Source organism: Hyperolius riggenbachi, chromosome 9 (genome assembly GCF_040937935.1).
Source record: "Hyperolius riggenbachi isolate aHypRig1 chromosome 9, aHypRig1.pri, whole genome shotgun sequence".
Taxonomy (NCBI): Eukaryota; Metazoa; Chordata; class Amphibia; order Anura; family Hyperoliidae; genus Hyperolius; species Hyperolius riggenbachi.
In genome coordinates this window covers 108,957,727-108,975,092 of record NC_090654.1, presented here as the reverse complement: position 1 = coordinate 108,975,092, position 17,366 = coordinate 108,957,727, and the positions used below count along the sequence as shown (strand labels likewise).

General features: G+C 41.9%; 1 protein-coding gene across 25 annotated transcripts in view; it reads right to left on the bottom strand.

Moving 5' to 3' along the window:
• Positions 1-17,366, bottom strand: part of GPHN (gephyrin) — a 468,752-nt gene that overhangs the window by 334,155 nt on the left and 117,231 nt on the right. For all 25 annotated transcript variants that reach the window (XM_068253294.1, XM_068253293.1, XM_068253298.1 and 22 more), the window contains exon 2: positions 2,503-2,581. In XM_068253294.1, the coding sequence (XP_068109395.1) occupies positions 2,503-2,581 (79 nt within the window). The remainder of the gene's footprint in view (positions 1-2,502; positions 2,582-17,366) is intronic.

The window sequence follows — 17,366 nt, the reverse complement described above, 5'->3', positions numbered from 1 at the left end:
GACCTACTATACTGATTTTTGTATCATTTATTCAACTAAGTTTTCTTCATCCTCTTTTTGTTTTTGTTTGAAAATCAAATGATATCTTAGGTCACATTCATAGAAAAATATAGAACATTTTAAACCACTGCATAATAGTTCCCAAGGTGAGTGGGAGAGAGAGATACAATGAATAAGAGAGCAATAGAAATTATATAATAGACAACAAAATAGCTGGTTCTTGTTTATAAGAACCTGATAATTAATAGAGCTGAGGTGTAACACTTTCCGAACTTTAATTTAAGCTCACAGGATCCAAAAACTACTTTTTACCAATCTTTCAAAGCGGATTATAAAAGCGATGAGAGATTATTATTAAACAAGTTCAGATTTCTGCTTTAACTCTTTAATGACAAGTGCAATGACTGCCTTGGAAAGCCAAATCAGTTTAAAGAACACCTGAAGTGGGAGGGATATGGAGGCTGCCATATTTATTTTCTCTTAAACAATGGAAACTAAGAACATAATCAGCAGCTTCCACCATTCCCGGCATGATCACATTTTGCTCCCAACAGCTGCATGGCGCATTCACGGCGAATGGAAATGGCAGCTTGCGCGATTGCACTTGCAAGTGGAAAAGGGCCCTTTATCATTTTAGGTTTAATTCAGTCCTCCACAGGTGAGTTCCTGGCCCAAATATTTAAAAGTCTTTAACCCTCCTGACGGTAACCCCAAGCTACGCTCGGGCTAGCCGCTGCAGAGGATCACCTGGCCCCGGGAGGATTTCTTTTAATAAAACATACTGTATATGCTTAAAGATAACCTAAAATAAAAAAAAAAAATGAGATTAACTCGCCTGGGGTTTCCCTCAGCCCCCTGCAGATGATTGGTGCCCTCGCAGCCTCGCTCCGATGGCCCAGGACCCGCCGGCGAACACTTCCGGTTTGGCAGTCACCGGCCGACAGGCATGGGAACGCGAGTGATTGTTCGCGTTCCCAGCCTGTATATTGCCCCCTATGCTGCTATTGCGGCCAGGAGGATTTTTTTTTTGTTGCCTTTAGGTTCACTTTAACCCACTTGCCGTTCCAATTGTGTCGGCAAGGGGGCGGCGCAGCACTTTAATTTTTTTTTAATTCATGTAGCTAGCCTAGCACTAGCTACTACTAGCGCTAGCTACATGATAGCCGCTGACAAGCGGCATCACCCTACCTAACCCGATCGCCGCCGGCGCTCTCTGAAAGCAGGAAATCCCGTTCAGAACGGGATTTCCTGCTCGGCTTCCCTCGTCGCCATGGCGACGGGGCAGGATGACTTCACCGACGTCGTGGACGTCGGGACGTCAGAGGGAATCCAGATCCATCCCTCAGCGCTGCCTGGCACTGATTGGCCAGGCTGCGCAAGGGGTCTGGAGGGGGGGGTTGCGGCGCGGCGGGTAGCAGCAAATCGGCGGCGATCGAAATATGCACGCAGCTAGCAAAGTGCTAGCTGCTTGCAATAAAAAAATATGTGAAAATCGGCCCAGCGAGGCCTGAGAAATCCTCCTGCGCAGGTTACCCTGAGCTGAGCTCGGGATAACTGGCAAGGAGGTAAAGCTAGCACTGGGCTAGCTAACTATATCCCCCAAGTTTCGACGCTCTCCACCGATCGCCGCCATAAAACGTACCCCCCAGGGATCCCGCGATGGCGCAGCCTCCCAATCAGCTCCAGGCTTCGCTATGGGGAGGATCGGGATTGTGTATGATGTCATGCCCGATCATCACCATAGCGACGAGTGAAGCTGAATGGTGAAGCTGCGGCTTTCGCGGGATCGCCGAGGGGTAAATATTGCCGTCGGCGAACAGGGGGGGGGGGGGGGGGGGGGGGGCTTTTAGTTAGGTGCGGCTAAAACAACAAAAAGACATTTTATTTAAAAAAAAATCCTCCCATGGACGCAGCCTCAAACTGTGTACCACCAGGGAGGTTAATTCAAACTCCTGGTATTACATTTTTTCAGATTTGACTTCATCATTAGCTACCTCTTTCAGGTTCCAGTTTTACGAGTCCAATTTCCTTCTTACAATTTATTATTTATACTACCTTCATGCATTAGAGCCTTGCATTCCATTTATATAAAAAAAAAAGTTTAAAGACGTACAATCATTGACTTTCACAAATGAAGTTAAAAAAATAAATAAAAAACATAGTAAATAAATAATTACAGTTATTCATTCTGCAAACAATGACTACAACCTCAGAAGTACTAGTAAAACGCCTCCCCAAAATACTGAAAAGGCATACACAAGAAAAAAAGGAAAAATAGGTTTTAAAGGAGTACAATATTAAAAAACAAGTAAAACATAACTTTTAAACAAGTTTTAGTAAAAGCAAGTCCCATTTTAGAGCATTAAAAATTAGATGTGAAGACTGCAGTACCTCGCTGGGTGATATAAATTAAAATATATATATATATATATATTTTATAAGAAATGAAAACATATTTCAAGACTACAGTTTCAACAGTAATGGCACTTAGAAGGTACTTACAATGAAGGATCTTGGACTAAATCCTTGAGATTTATGCCACTTCGATCTTCTGCAAGATTCCTGAAACAACTGTCACTCACTGCATGAAAAATAAGAAACAAAGACTTGTCAGCTCAAGTGTGTTCATTTAAGATTTCCACTTTCATATTCCTACCAGAAAAAGCAAAATCACTCTAATTACATTTGACCCCATCATGAAAGCAGTATCACTTTAATGAAAATGTGTGTGTGCAGGCATATTGTCTTCTCTCTTGATGTCTCAGCACTGCAGAATGACACATAAGGGTTCTATGCCTACTCTCATGAAAGTGAGGAGCACAAAACCAGTGTGGAATAACGGTATATTAAGAATACGATGACCATGGACATGTTTGATGATATTTTTTTCTCCGGCGCATAAGGCCTGGCAATAAGCATACAATTCCTGAATCTTACCAGTGCATAAAATGAAAAGAGGTGCATGGTTATTTGGGTGCTGGGACTGCATTAATTATACTCATAGAACAGTCTTAAAATAACCTTCCCCTTACGTGTGTGTGTGTGTGTGTGTGTGTGTGTGTGTGTGTGTGTGTGTGTGTGTGTGTGTGTGTGTGTGTGTGTGTGTGTGTGTGTGTGTGTGTGTGTGTGTGTGTGTGTGTGTGTAATACATACTTGTTCTGACCTAATCCCTCCAGACAAGTGATCACACGGCCCCTCTGGCAGGGTTTTTTTTTAAAATCTCTGTGGAGACACTGGCCACGCCCATCTGCATTGCCAGGGCCAGCCCCTAACTCGGAAGTCACAGCCTGATTGATAGCTGCTGAGCTGTGGGTTCGCCACAGAAACTCAGCCAGTGGATTTCAAAGAGCTGCAGCAGACTCCGGAAACATGGCTGGTGACTACGTTCCCGAGAAGTAGCAGAGCGTCACCTGTGACCTGATTACGCCGAATCAGGAAAGTATTTAAGCCTGAGACTCACTTCCCTATCTTGATCTTGCTACACTAAAGTGGTATGAAACCCAACATTTCTTCTTTGCTCTAAAAGATTATTTACAGCATATTATATAATACCACTGTGCTTTTTTTTGTTCGTTTTTTACTAGAACAGCACTCAACTAGTTAAACACAGGACTTACAAGCTCCCTGCAGGGAAAGCTGGACGCATTTGAACTGAAGATAACATTATCTTGTGTTTACTTAATTGTATCTGGTGAGGAATGTAAACATTCTTTTGCAAATCAAACACTCCAGAACACAGAGAGATACTCAGAAAGCATTTCTGCACACATTACTATATGAATACACCAGTTATGAATAAAATGCAAAGTCAGCTCTCAGAGCAAAAAAAAAAATTGTACTTTGGGAACTTGTAATTTCTAAATGAATAATAATACAGTGGGATGCGAAAGTTTGGGGAACCTTATTAATCATCATGATTTTCCTGTATAAATCGTTGGTTGTTACGATAAAAAATGTCAGTTAAATATATCATATGGGAGACACACAGTGATATTTGAGAAGTGAAATTAAGTTTATTGGATTTACAGAAAGTGCACAATAATTGTTCAAATAAAATTAGGCAGGTGCATAAATTTGGGCATGGTTGTCAGTTTATTGATTCAAAAATCTTTAGAACTAATTATTGGAACTCAAATCGGCTTGATAAGCACAGTGACCCCTGACTTTAATACACAGGCGAATCCAATTATGAGAAAAAATGTTTTAAGGAGGTCAATTGTAAGTTTCCCTCTTTTAATTTTCTCTGAAGAGTAGCAACATGGAGGTCTCAAATCAGCTCTCAAACGACCAGAAGACAATGATTGTTCACCATCATGGTTTAGGGGAAGGATAAAGAAAGTGGTCTCAAATAATTCAGCTGTCTGTTTCCACAGCTAGGAACATATTGAGGAAATGGAAGACCACAGGCTCAGTTCAAGTTAAGGATTGAAGAGGCAAACCACGAAAAGTCTTGGATAAACGGAAGCGACAAATGGTGAGAACTGTCAGAGTCAACCCACAGACCAGCACCAAAGACCTACAACATGATCTTGCTGCAGATGGAGTCGCTGTGCATCGTTCAACCATTTGACACCCTTTACACAAAGGAGATGCTGTATGCGAGAGTGATGCAGAGGAAGCCTTTTCTCCGCCCACAGCACAAACAGAGCCGCTTGAGGTATGCTAAAGCACATTTGGACAAGCCAGCTTCATTTTGGAATAAGGTGCTGTGGACTGATGAAACTAAAATTAAGTTATTTGGGCATACCAAGGGGCATTATGCATTGAGAAAAAAGAACACAGCATTCAACGAAAAACACTACCTACAGTAAAACATGGTGGTGGTTCCATCATGGTGTGGAGGTGTGGAGCTGTGTGGCCAGTGCAGGGACTGGGAATCTTGTTAAAGTTGAGGGACGCATGAATTCCACTCAGTATCAGCAGATTCTGGAGACCAATGTCCAGGAATTAGTGACAAAGCTGAAGCTACACAGGGGTTGGATATTTCAACAAGACAACCAACCTAAACACTGCTCAAAATCCACTAAGGCATTAATGCATAGGAACAAGTACAACGTTCTTGAATGGCCATCTCAGTTCCCAGGCCTGACTATAATATCTGTGGTGTGAGTTAAAGAGAGCTGTCTATGCTCGGAAGCCATCAAACCTGAATGAACTAGAGATGTTTTGTAAAGAGGAATGGTCCAAAATATCTTCAACCAGAATCCAGACTCTCATTGGGACCTACAGGAAGCGTTTGGAGGCTATAATTTTTGCAAAAGGAGGATCTACTAAATATTGATTTTATTTTTGTGGTGCCCAAATTCATGCACCTGCCTAATTTTGTTTAAACAATTATTGCACACTTTCTGTAAATCCAATAAACTTCATTTCACTTCTCAAATATCACTTTGTGTGTACTATATGATATATTTAACTGACATTTTTTATCATAACAACCAACAATTTATACAGGAAAATCATAACGATTAACAAGGTTGCCCAAACTTTCGCATCCCACTGTACTTATGCACAAAATGAAATATGATAACTGTATGGGATATAAAAAGTAGGAAAACATGTTTTTTATTGAATATTATGTCAGAGTTTTATACCGCTTTAAGACAGAGCCTGTCATGACAGGCTCTTTTACACTTTAGGTAGTCTTTAAAGCGGGATTGTCACCTTAAAAATCAAATTTCAACAGCAACTGGTCTGAGTTTATTAAGTGATAAAGATGCTAATCCTGCATTCAAAACTTTTTCTGCTGTTACTATTTGGATTTATCACATACTTAAAGAGAAACTCCGACCAAGAATTAAACTTTATCCCAATCAGTAGCTGATACCCCCTTTTACATGAGAAATCTATTCCTTTTCACAAACAGACCATCAGGGGGCGCTGTATAGCTGATATTGTGGTGAAACCCCTCGCACAAGGAAATTCTGAGTATGTACTCCTGGCAGTTTCCTGTCTGTCAACCTTGCTGCATTGTGGGAAATAGCTGTTTACAGTTGTTTCCAACTGTCAAAAAAGCATGCAGCAGCTAAATCACCTGCCAACAGTAAAAATGGAACCATGTAATAAATGTCAGAATGTAAATCGGGGATTTAAAAGATTTTACAATGGGCAAACACTGACTAAATCATTTATACATAATTATTGTAAAAATGAAGCACTTTTTTTATTACATTATTTTCACTGGAGTTCCTCTTTAAGGAGCACTGGCCCTTTAGTAGTCAGTGCCAAACAGTTGCATGCTGGGGGTTCTTTTTATCTAGAATATATTCCTCCTCTTCCATTTAATTCCCAGCCTAGCTGCCTATCTAAAACACGATCCCCTGCTCACTTTTGTTTACAAGCAAGGCTGAGGTGACTCAGCGGTTGGAGGAGAAAAGAAAAAAAAGTAAAGGGCAGAAATGACAAACTGTGGGCAAAAGACATGGCCCCCACCAGGAATAGAATTCTCTGCGTTTACTATATAACATTCACTGAAATCAAAAAGTGGACAGTACAATACATGTGTTATGTAAGTAGATCAAGTATTTATCTACTTAGATATGTGGTTTTTTTTTCCCTGGCACATTATGGCTAATCCTACTGCTTTAATGCACCTTTAAAATAGAAATCAAATCCTGCAGCGGCTTTTGACTGGTCAACAGTTGCATAAAATTATCACTATTTGTATAAGCCAAAAATTATTTGCAACTCAATAACCATCCCTACTTTTAACTAGTTATTTGATTATCATGAATTTGTCGATCACTGAACTTCAATATTGTTGTATTTTTATTTATATCTCAAAAGTAGAATATATGTGCACATCCGTTGACAGTACCATGCAAAACTTCTGGGCCCCTGTGAATACAGGCTGTTGAGCAAAAATGTTTATACAACAAATAAAAATAATAACTGGTGAGCTAACACTTGTTTTTAAAACTCCAACAATTCTAGTAGGAAGAAAATTGTAAGCAGTTTCTGAAAGTACTCATGAGGTAAGTAGCTCCAAACATCCAGAGAATTTGCCATAGTGTCATCACAAACTATAAGTGCCTGAAATGTTCCTGTCTCTGCAACTAATGCCAGACTGGCTCAATACTGTTGAGATAAGCTATAATTGTGTGCCATATGTATTATTCTGACCCTACTTTCACCCTGTGGCTATGAATAGGCACAACTGTTCTGCCAGCTTAAATCAGATCTTAGGTCATACTGAATTGGGAAAGTCTATGATGTACTGCCAAGCACACCAATATATGAAAAGTATCCTATTGTAACTGAGGCGCTTCTCATTGGTCAGCTGACTTCTTCCTTTATAGCAGGTAGGGTGGTGTTAGCCTATGCTGCTACCCCTCTTTCTGACAGCTAGGTTTAAATAGCTTCCATAATATATTTCAGTGAAAAGGCTGTCTACAATCTAATTCTGGGCATGCACGGCGCAATAGTTCTTCTCAATCGAGCCGCTGATGGCTCGATTGATAATATCAGACGTGTCCGACCACCGCGGCGGATCGATACCGCGCTCGATCCCTGCGGGCGGACAATGCAGAAAACGAAGCGCTGATAAGTAAGCACCCGCGGGGACGAGCGGGAACTGGCGGCTCCTCCTGATGCGTCATTATGCGGCGCATGAGAAGCCGCCGGGGGAACAGCAAATGGAGAGAGGACGGGCCGCGCAGCTTCCGGGCAGCACGATGGGACCTTACACCGCCACGGAACAGGTGAGATGTCCCTGATATGGCTTCCGCTGCGCCTACTCTGCTTAAAGAATAGGGGCAAAGGTGGCAACATGGGAGACACATGGGAGTCTGGGGCACACAAGGAGGCATATGGTAGGCACATGGGAGACACAAGGAGGCACAAGGGAGACACAAAAGGAGATATAATGGAGACCAAGGAGACACTGGAGGCACAAAGGACAGAAATGGCACAGCGTCCCGACTTCAGAACAGATTCAGGTTAAGAAAGAACCTACAGTCCCTATCTCGTTCATTAACCAAGGACTACCTGTATAGCCATGATAGCCTCAGATACAGTATATGAAATGGTTACTGCAGTGGCATAACACAGATGTATGACTTCATAAAGAGGTTCTGTGTTTAACCTTGAAACATTTCTTAAATTTCCTTGTAGATGAATAAGTAGCTCAACTTTACATTTAGCTGGTTGACAACCATTCCAGGTCAAGCACCAAGCAATTTTGAGCGAATGGTGTGTGCCTTCACAAAATTGGGTGCTGAGATGTAGGAAGTGAGGGCAATTTACTTCAATGCAAAAAAATAAATAAATAAAAAAGTAAAAGAGATCCCTTTCGCCAATTTGTTCTTTAATTAGAAAAGAAATTAGATTCTTAGTATTGCTTTCTTAGTATCCTATACAATAAAATCCCTGTGTCGCTGCGTCCAGCTGTCCCTGTTTTTTGCTACTGCGCATGTGCGCAGTAACGGACAGCTAGACGGGACCAGGGAGCAAGGCGGGCGGGTGTTCGCGTGTGCGCGGCAGTTGCATGTGCGCGCGTCGGCCGTGCACATGCGCACTGGCGGCGGCAAGAAAAAAAAGACCTTGAGCCCGCTTGGGTCTACTAGTACAGTATAATTTTTCATAATGTAGAGTTTTAATCTGATAAAGAATGACGCCCCCACCTAAGACTCGTTTATAGCATCTCACCTTCTTGATTAATTTTGGAGATGGAGAGAGAAAATCGAGAGACCAATCTAGAGTAGTAAATTTAGACCAGAAATGATGTACGTGTAAAGTATATGAGGTTATACTCACAACCACTTTTCAGGCAGGAGGGGAACTTCGACCCGTCCCCTCCAAGGATTAAGAGGTCGTTCTCTGTAGAAATTGGAAAGATGGGAATAAACCCTTCCACCAATGGTAGACACAGTATGTTGTAAATGGGTAAAACAGAGGAGTCAAACAGATTCGAATATGTTTAAATGGTAAAAATGACATATATAAAAAATATATATATATTTTTGGAGTGCATAATAAAAGAATATCGATGATAAATTTCTTCAAGACTCTTCTATGTGGAGGGAGGTTAATACTTCCCATTTTATTATATGTTACGGCCAGAACCCGAAGTGTGGCCACTTCGCGTTCTGGCCGGCCACTTCATGTTCTGGCCGGCCAATGTGCGAACTGGCCGCTGCACTGCGGCCAATGTTCGAAATGGAATGTTTCCCTCGCAAGATTAATGTGTTTTCTGGCCGTCTCTGGCCAAATGTTGCAAAAGTTAGGTAATTTTAATGAAATGAAGCCGGCGGCTTCCGTTCTCTCTCCTCCCCCCTGCCTCCTCTCCTCCCCAATACTAGCAGCCGGATGGGGGGGGGGGGAAGACATGTGTTCCCCAGAGTCGTTCGTCGCGGCAGGGAATCCTGCCGTTCCTGCAGAGCGGGTGCTGGCAGAAGCCATGTCTGCAGCCTCCCCGCTCTGCTTCCCTGCAGCCACGAACGACTCTGGGGGGACTCGCGTGTCCCCCCCTCCCCCGGCAGCGCCCATAGGAGAAAGAGAGAGAGGGGCAGGGGGAGGAGAGATAGCTGAAGCCGGCGGCTTCAGCCGCTAATTGCCGCCGGCTTCATTTCATTAAAATTACCTCACTTTTGCAACATTTGGCCAGAGACGGCCAGAAAACACATTAATCTTGCGAGGGAAACATTCAATTTCGAACATTGGCCGCAGCGCAGCGGCCAGTTCGCACATTGGCCGGCCAGAACCCGAAGTGGCCGGCCAGAACGCGAAGTGGCCACACTTCGGGTTCTGGCCGTAACATATACAATTTTTACCAATTTACCATATTTTAATTTGTTTGGCGCCTCTCTCTATGAATATTGTTAACCTTTTTTTTGTATCCATGCCATGCACTGATGAGGATCAACCAATCCGAAACAGTCTGTATGCATGTTGGATTATTGCATTCCAGCAGATCTGGAGGTGCGTTTGGCTTACAGGGACACTCCACTCACTCCAACCTGAATTATCACAAATACTTTCTGTTTTAAGAAAGCAAACTTTTGTTTGTATGATAAAAAAAAAGGTTTAATATTTAATCCACCTGGATCCAGCAGTGCCTTCCTGGGGCCTGTACACCTAAAGATATAGAGCTGCAGAGCCTGGTGATGTGATCTGTGAAGGGGATTAGCTGCTGACTATGACTGAGATGAAGGAACGTTGCTACCAGATGCCAGCTGTTATTATACTGAGCACATATGCTGACTGTACTGAAAGGTGGCCAAACAACAAATCGGAAGCAACTCTTGTTTTCTATCATTTTTAATTTTCCAGCATGTAGCCAACCTACAGAAGCATTCCCCATCATTAGAGGGCAAGCCATAGAGGGGTGAGTCTGTCAGTGTACTGAATGCAGAGTTACTGATCAGAGTACATTAGATGCCACTCTCAACTAGCAATAATGGTTTTGCTGAGAAGAAGGCACAGAATGCACTGAGGGCTTTGGGCCGATTACACCATAAAGTCAGCTCCATTTCACTGTTCATACAGATTTATTATTTCGCTAAGCAGTGAATAAAATCAAATGGAAAGTGGATAAGTACTTTACAAACTAATCAGCACAAGACATTCCATGCCACATTCTGAAATCAAAAGAGGAGCATAAAACCAGACAAAGAGCATATTTCATATCAAATGGGGCACCCTAGGGTGAGGACACCCACTCTACATACAGTACAAAGATTACTGAAATCCCTGAATGACAGTATGAGGACACTTTCAGGTCACTCTGTATAGAACAAGGTAGATGGTATTAGCAAGGCTAAGAAGTAGACGCTGGGATACTTGGTGTGCATCTACATTCTGAAAGCAAATTGAGGTGTCAGATTTGGAAAAAGTAATGACTTTAACCACTTGAGGACCACAGTGCTAAACCCCCCTAAAGACCAGGCCTTTTTCAATAAAATGGCAACTGCAGCTTTAAGGCCAAGCTGCAGGGCCGCACAACGCAGCACACGAGTGATTCCACCCCCCCCCCTTTTCTCCCCACCAACAGAGCTCTCTGTTGGTGGGGTCAGATCGCCCCCCAGGTTTTTTTTTCCTAACAAATATTTATTTTGATTAAAAACGTCTATTTTTGTATTTATTTTTTCCCTCGAACCTCAGGAATTCAGGGCCGGGCCAAGGCAGAGGCAGGAGAGGCTCCAGCCTCAGGGCGCTGTGTAGGAGGGGGCGCACAACTCACTCAGCTATCATCACCCTATTGTGTTTGTAGCAGAGAGAAATAAGATAAGGGGATACATGGCAGTGACTGCAAGCCAGATAACTAGAGATTAGGGAACAGGTGTCAAACTCCTGGCCTGGAGGGCCAGATCCATGCTAGTATTTAGGATGGACTGAGAAAGAGAGGAATGTGTTCTACCTGATGGACCACACCTTTCCTGATTCAGTCCCATCAATTAATTTGAGCTGTGTCAAAAATGTGTGAGGACCTCGGCCCTCGTAGGACCGGTTTGACATCCCTGGAGGGCGTTGGGGGCCCTGGGGCGCTTCTTACTCTAATAGTAATCAGTGTGTGATGAATGGGGGGGGGGGGCACTTTGGTGTCTCAGCCTTGGGTGCTTAAGGACCTTGTCCCGGCTCTGTTGGAATTTGTAGGTCATATGCTGTTGGATCAAGTTTCACTTTAAAGGGGAACTTCAGCCTAAACAAACATACTGTCATCAAGTTACATTAGTTATGGTAATTAAAATAGATAGGTAATATAATCTCTTACCCACCCTGTTTTAAAAGAACAGGCAAATGTTTGTGACTCATGGGGGTTGCCATCTTTGTCATGGGGGCAGCCATATTTTTGGTTGAAAGGAGGTGACAGGGAGCAGGAGACACAGTTCCAAATTGACCTGTGTCCAGATAACCCCTCCCAGCTGCACACGCTAGGCTTTAAATGTCAAATTCAAAATGTACAAAAAAAAAAAATTGCACCAAAACAGCAGAACGAGAACAACAAAATCAGAAATCCCATCATGCTTTGCACAGCATCAGGGGAAAAAAGCCCGGGCAGTTTTCTTCTGTGCAGCTAAAATGAGGCTTGTATAAGAGAAACAAAGTTCTAATGCTGTGAAACTGTTAAAGAAACACCAGGCCTTTTCAGTGCTGCTGAGTCGATTTTTAGTCCGGAGGTTCACTTTAAGCAATTTTGAGCGTGGCATGGTTGTTGGTGCTAGAGGGGCCGGTCTGAGTATTTCACAATCTGCTCGGTTACTGGGATTTTCATGCACAACCATTTCTAGGGTTTACAAAGAATGGTGTGAAAAGGGAAAAAGATCCAGTACGCGGCAGTCCTGTGGGGAAAAATGCCTTGTTGGTGCTAGAGGTCAGAGGAGAATGGGCCGACTGATTCAAGCTGACAGAAGAGCAACGTGCACCAAAGCATTTATGAAGCCACAACACGCACAACCTTGAGGCGTGTGGGCTACAACAGCAGAAGACCCCACCGGGTACCACTCACCTCCACTACAAATAGGAAAAAGAGGCTACAATTTGCACGAGCTCACCAAAATTGGACAGTTGAAGACTGGAAAAATGTTGCCTGGTCTGATGAGTCTCGATAGTCAGAATTTGGCATAAACAGAATGAGAACCTGGATCCATCATGCCTTGTTACCACTGTGCAGGCTGGTGGTGGTGGTGTAATGGTGTGGGGGATTTTTTCCTGGCACACTTTAGGCCCCTTAGTGGCAATTGGACATCGTTTAAATGCCACGGATTACCTGAGCATTGTTTCTGAACATGTTCATCCCTTCATGACCACTATGTACGCATCCTCTGATGGCTACTTCCAGCAGGATAATGCACCATGTCACAAAGCTCGAATCATGTCAAATTGGTTTCTTGAACATGACAATGAGTTCACTGTACTAAAATGGCCCCCACAGTCACCAGATCTCAACCCAATAAAGCATCTTTGGGATGTGATGGAACGGGAGCTTTGTGGCATGGATGTGCATCTCACAAATCTCCATCAACTGCAAGATGCTATCCTATCAATATGGGCCAACATTTCTAAAGAATGCTTTCGGCACCTTGTTGAATCAATGCCACGTAGAATTAAGGCAGTTCTGAAGGTGAAAAGGGGTCAAATATCGTATTAGTATGGTTTTTCTAATAATCCTTTAGGTGACTGTATTAATCCCAGTGAGGTACAGTACTCAGCAGGAAAGTGGGTGGAAAACATGTCTCCACAATCGGCATTCTCTTCAGCACAGTAACATGAATTACAAGTTCCAATGTCATTACAATCATCAGCAGTACAGATTTTATAATACACATTCACTCTAAAACAGATACCTCAACCTCTGCCAGAGTAATGTCATCACTTTCAGTCCGTCTGTTCCAAAACAATGCAGAATAAGAACCAGTAAAGAGTCCAACTTCTCCCAATATGCCTTACAGAGATAGGCTTTATTTTTCATGAGTAAGTGTGGAGTAGCACAGAGCATGCTCTGCACCTTCAGCTTCTGTCCCCTTGGCTACAGCCGGAGCCACAAAAGTGGGGCAAAATGGAGCAATGGAGGTGAGTCAAGCCAAACAGGGACTCCTAAGTATTAGAATCCCATAATACACAGTCATGTTTAGTTAAACATTCTTGTGGCAAGTTCAGGTGGCCTTTAAAGTCACCGCTGATCAGAACTCTAAATACTGAAATGCCTCAGATTGATTGGTAATTTATCAACTGGCAAAGTGGAAGTAATCATTTTAAAGCATAGCTGACCTGAAAAATGATACTTGCATATGGCTAAAGGTGGCCACAAATGATCGTTTTTTCAACGGTTTTTCAATTCAAGCAAAAAACGCTCACCACAAATTACTGAACTTTATTACCTCAATTACTGTGCTGCAGGGAAGATGAAAGTAAGGAGTCCAAATTGTTATATAGTACAGTTATATGGTTTCATATGCAATAATATTTCAAACAGGCTTTCCTAACTTGCATGGCCCGAGATTGTGCAGATCATTTGGAAAACTCTGATTAACAGAATACCCAAGCAGCTCGGGGTGACCCAAAACTATTCAGAAAACATAGGGTACTAAAAGAAACCGAAAAGTCCTCCTACATAAAAGCAACGCTCAGTGTAGTTTGCCTTTTTAAAACAGAAGGAATTTGCGATAATTCAGCTTTAAAGGACTTGCGAGGCCAAATTAAAAAAAAAAGTTGTGTACCTGCATGAATTTTGAATGCACGGAGGATGCCATTTTTGAATGCATGGAAGTCTCTCCTGTGCGTGGGTCGGAGGGGGGGGGGGTGGGGTTGGAGGCCCTAGAGCTGCGTAGTCGCACTTGCGTCTATGCGGACTGCGCAGCTACGGCAACCTCCGGTGGCCATTTTTAACAAGGCATGACAGCCCGACCCGGGCTGTGAGGTCGGGAGCCGGCACGGGGGGAGATTAAGCAGCGGGGACCCGGCGGAACTGCACGGAGGGCGCAGATGGTGTCCTCCATACATTCAAAATTCATGCAGGTACACAACTTTTTTTTTTTATTTGGCCCCATAAATCCTTTAAGTGAGTGACTGGTCTTCCACAATGCATCACTCCTGAATACGCAAATTATCTTTTTATGGCCCTGAAGCCAGGCTTATTTGTTCTGGTCCAATCCCTATCCCATAGAGCCATACCAAACCTTGCCATGCACTAATTGGGACCAACAGTCTGAAACAGGCTGTCTGCATGTTGGAGTTGTTGTGGCACTGTAAATTTTAATAAGCTATAGGCCTGCCATGCACCAGTAGTTCAGGATGCAAGCCTGCCTTCTGGAGCATAGAGAGATAATTCACATATTCAGTAGTGATGCATTGTGAGAGACCACAATCGCTCACTTAAAGAGGAACTCCAATGAAAATGTAATAAAAAAAAGTGCTTCATTTTTACAATAATTATGTATAAATGATTAAGTCAGTGTTTGCCTATTGTGAAATCTGTCCTCTCCCTGATTTACATTCTGAAATGTATCACAAGGTGACATTTTCATAGCTGGCAGGTGATGTCAGTGGAAGGAGCTGCTGCTGGCTTTTTGGCAGCTGGAAACAGCTGTTATTTCCCACAATGCAACAAGGCTCCCACAGTGTGATGTCAGGCCCCCTGATGAGAATATAGTTTGTGAAAAGGAAATATTTCTCATGGGAAAGTGGGGAATTAGCTACTGATTGGGATGCAGTTCAATTTGTTGGTATGGTTTCTCTTTAAAGCTGAATTATTGCAAATACCTTCTGTTCTAAGAAGGCAAACTACACAGATGATAAACTATGATTCAAATCCTTTTGACTTTTCCACAGTGTGTTATCAGAAATACTGCTAAATAGTCAATAAACCAATGTTCCATATAACCTCTAACATAATTTGCTATTTCATCAGAGTCTAATTTGAAAGACAAAAAAAGACAACGTATGTCACTACAGAGTATATTCAGAGATCAGGGATATCATCCACAAATCATTGATGATAAAATACACAGAGAAAGTTTAAAACTCAGAGAGAAACTCTTAAAATACACCCCAAAGACTGAAAACAATAGAGATCCAATATTGGTCACCTACAACCTGACTTTAAAGACACTGAGGAAGATATCAAAAACCCCACATCCAATGCTTTACAAAGGCAAACACCCAAACGATATACCATTGCTTGCGTTCAAACATCCTCCAAATTTGTGACAATTGCTCAGAAATGCATCACATGACATCTCCCCACTAAATGGTAGCCAGGCAGTACAACTATCATCTTGGTGTTCACTATATACCTGCATACAGGAATAACATCAGGTATATCTTCAGTTAACATCTGGAAATATGCCTGAAGAAGGGGACTAGAGCTAGCTTGCATAATTTCACTTTATCAGTTTGCCATTAAAAGGTATTACTTTTACAAATCTTAGTTTTTCTACCCACATAATACGATTTCCTCACAGCATCATATTAAACGTTTGGAGCTGGTGTCAGACAGAATTGTTAGTACAGTTTGAAGCGGTGTTCCTTACTCATGTTGAATTTTCTTGAATCAAGTAAGTTTCAAACTTACTTGGTTCCTACAAATTTGGGCTCCTACTTCTCAGTGTAGTGCTGTTTACATGAACTTTCTGCCATTTGTAGTGAAGACTTTAATGTGTGGATCTCCGGGGGCCCATATGCAATTCACTTTTTCTCCTGAGATTTCTCCTAGGTGATATTTCCACACCGTATCAGTAAAATGCCTTTTAAACCCTCAGCAAGCAAGAAAATACTCAAAGCCACTTTAATAGTACTCTTTCAACTACTATTTGTTTTGTTTTTTTTCAACTGTGAAATGCTGAAAACATATTTTAAAGAGAAGGTGAAAAATAACTACCTCCTAGGAGAAAATTCAGTAGAAAAAGTTAAAAACATATGGACCCAGGAGTCTGGATTGAAACCACTCACACTTACCGTATTTTTCGGAATATAAGACGCAGAAGTGGTGGAGTCACTTCCTGTCTGAGTCAGTCACTTACATACCTGATATTTAACTCTTTCAGGCAGAGAAAGAAAAAAAGAAACACTGCATAGTGATTTGTGTGCTAGGCACTGTACAAACAGATGTCTATCTCATCATGTCACTTCGGATATCCTTTAAGCACATTAGTACAATAAAAGTTTCTCAATTCATGGAGAAGTTAAATTTTATTTGGGTTAAATATTTTAAGTATTCTTATAAAGGATTCTGCTGATAAAGTGAAAGCATGTTCCTTGCCCCAAAGTGTTATTTTAATTAATCATTGTGTGCTCCTCTGATCTCACAGACATCAGCAATTTCCACTCATATTCTTTCAGCACACAGTACTTCGGCATTAATGTCTGTTTTTGGGATAAGCCTATCTGCTGCCAAAATTAATCAGGATGAAATGGAAATTACGTTAGCTTTAAACTGAGAGAACTTTTGATTAATCTGACAAGTTACTGAATTACTAGCATTTCTGGTTAAATATTAAAGTATTTAAACTCTGTAATTGGCTGTAAAAAGACATAAAGCAAATATCAAAGATGTGTAAGGTATATAATAAAGTTTAGAATCACTTTTATTAGAAGAAAAGAAATACTTGTCTGTTGATGCACTATAGGGTTCTAAAGCTACACTAGTGATCCAAGAAAATAAATAGGTTACCGGTATTTTGGATTTCTGAATAAATTGTATTCTTCTAAAAAAAAAAAAAAAAAAAAAAAACTGTCTTTTTGTTTTTGACTTTTCTAGTCTATTTGTTGTTTCTTCAACTACCCCTTCAGGTACTTCAACCTTTAAAAGGATTTATACTTTTGTTGAGAAAAACATAATGCATTATTTTCATCTTTATTTACTGCAAGGGCTAATGGCAAACATTTGTTCAGCTTGTGAAGACAAGGATTCACACTGGTTTCCTTCTGCT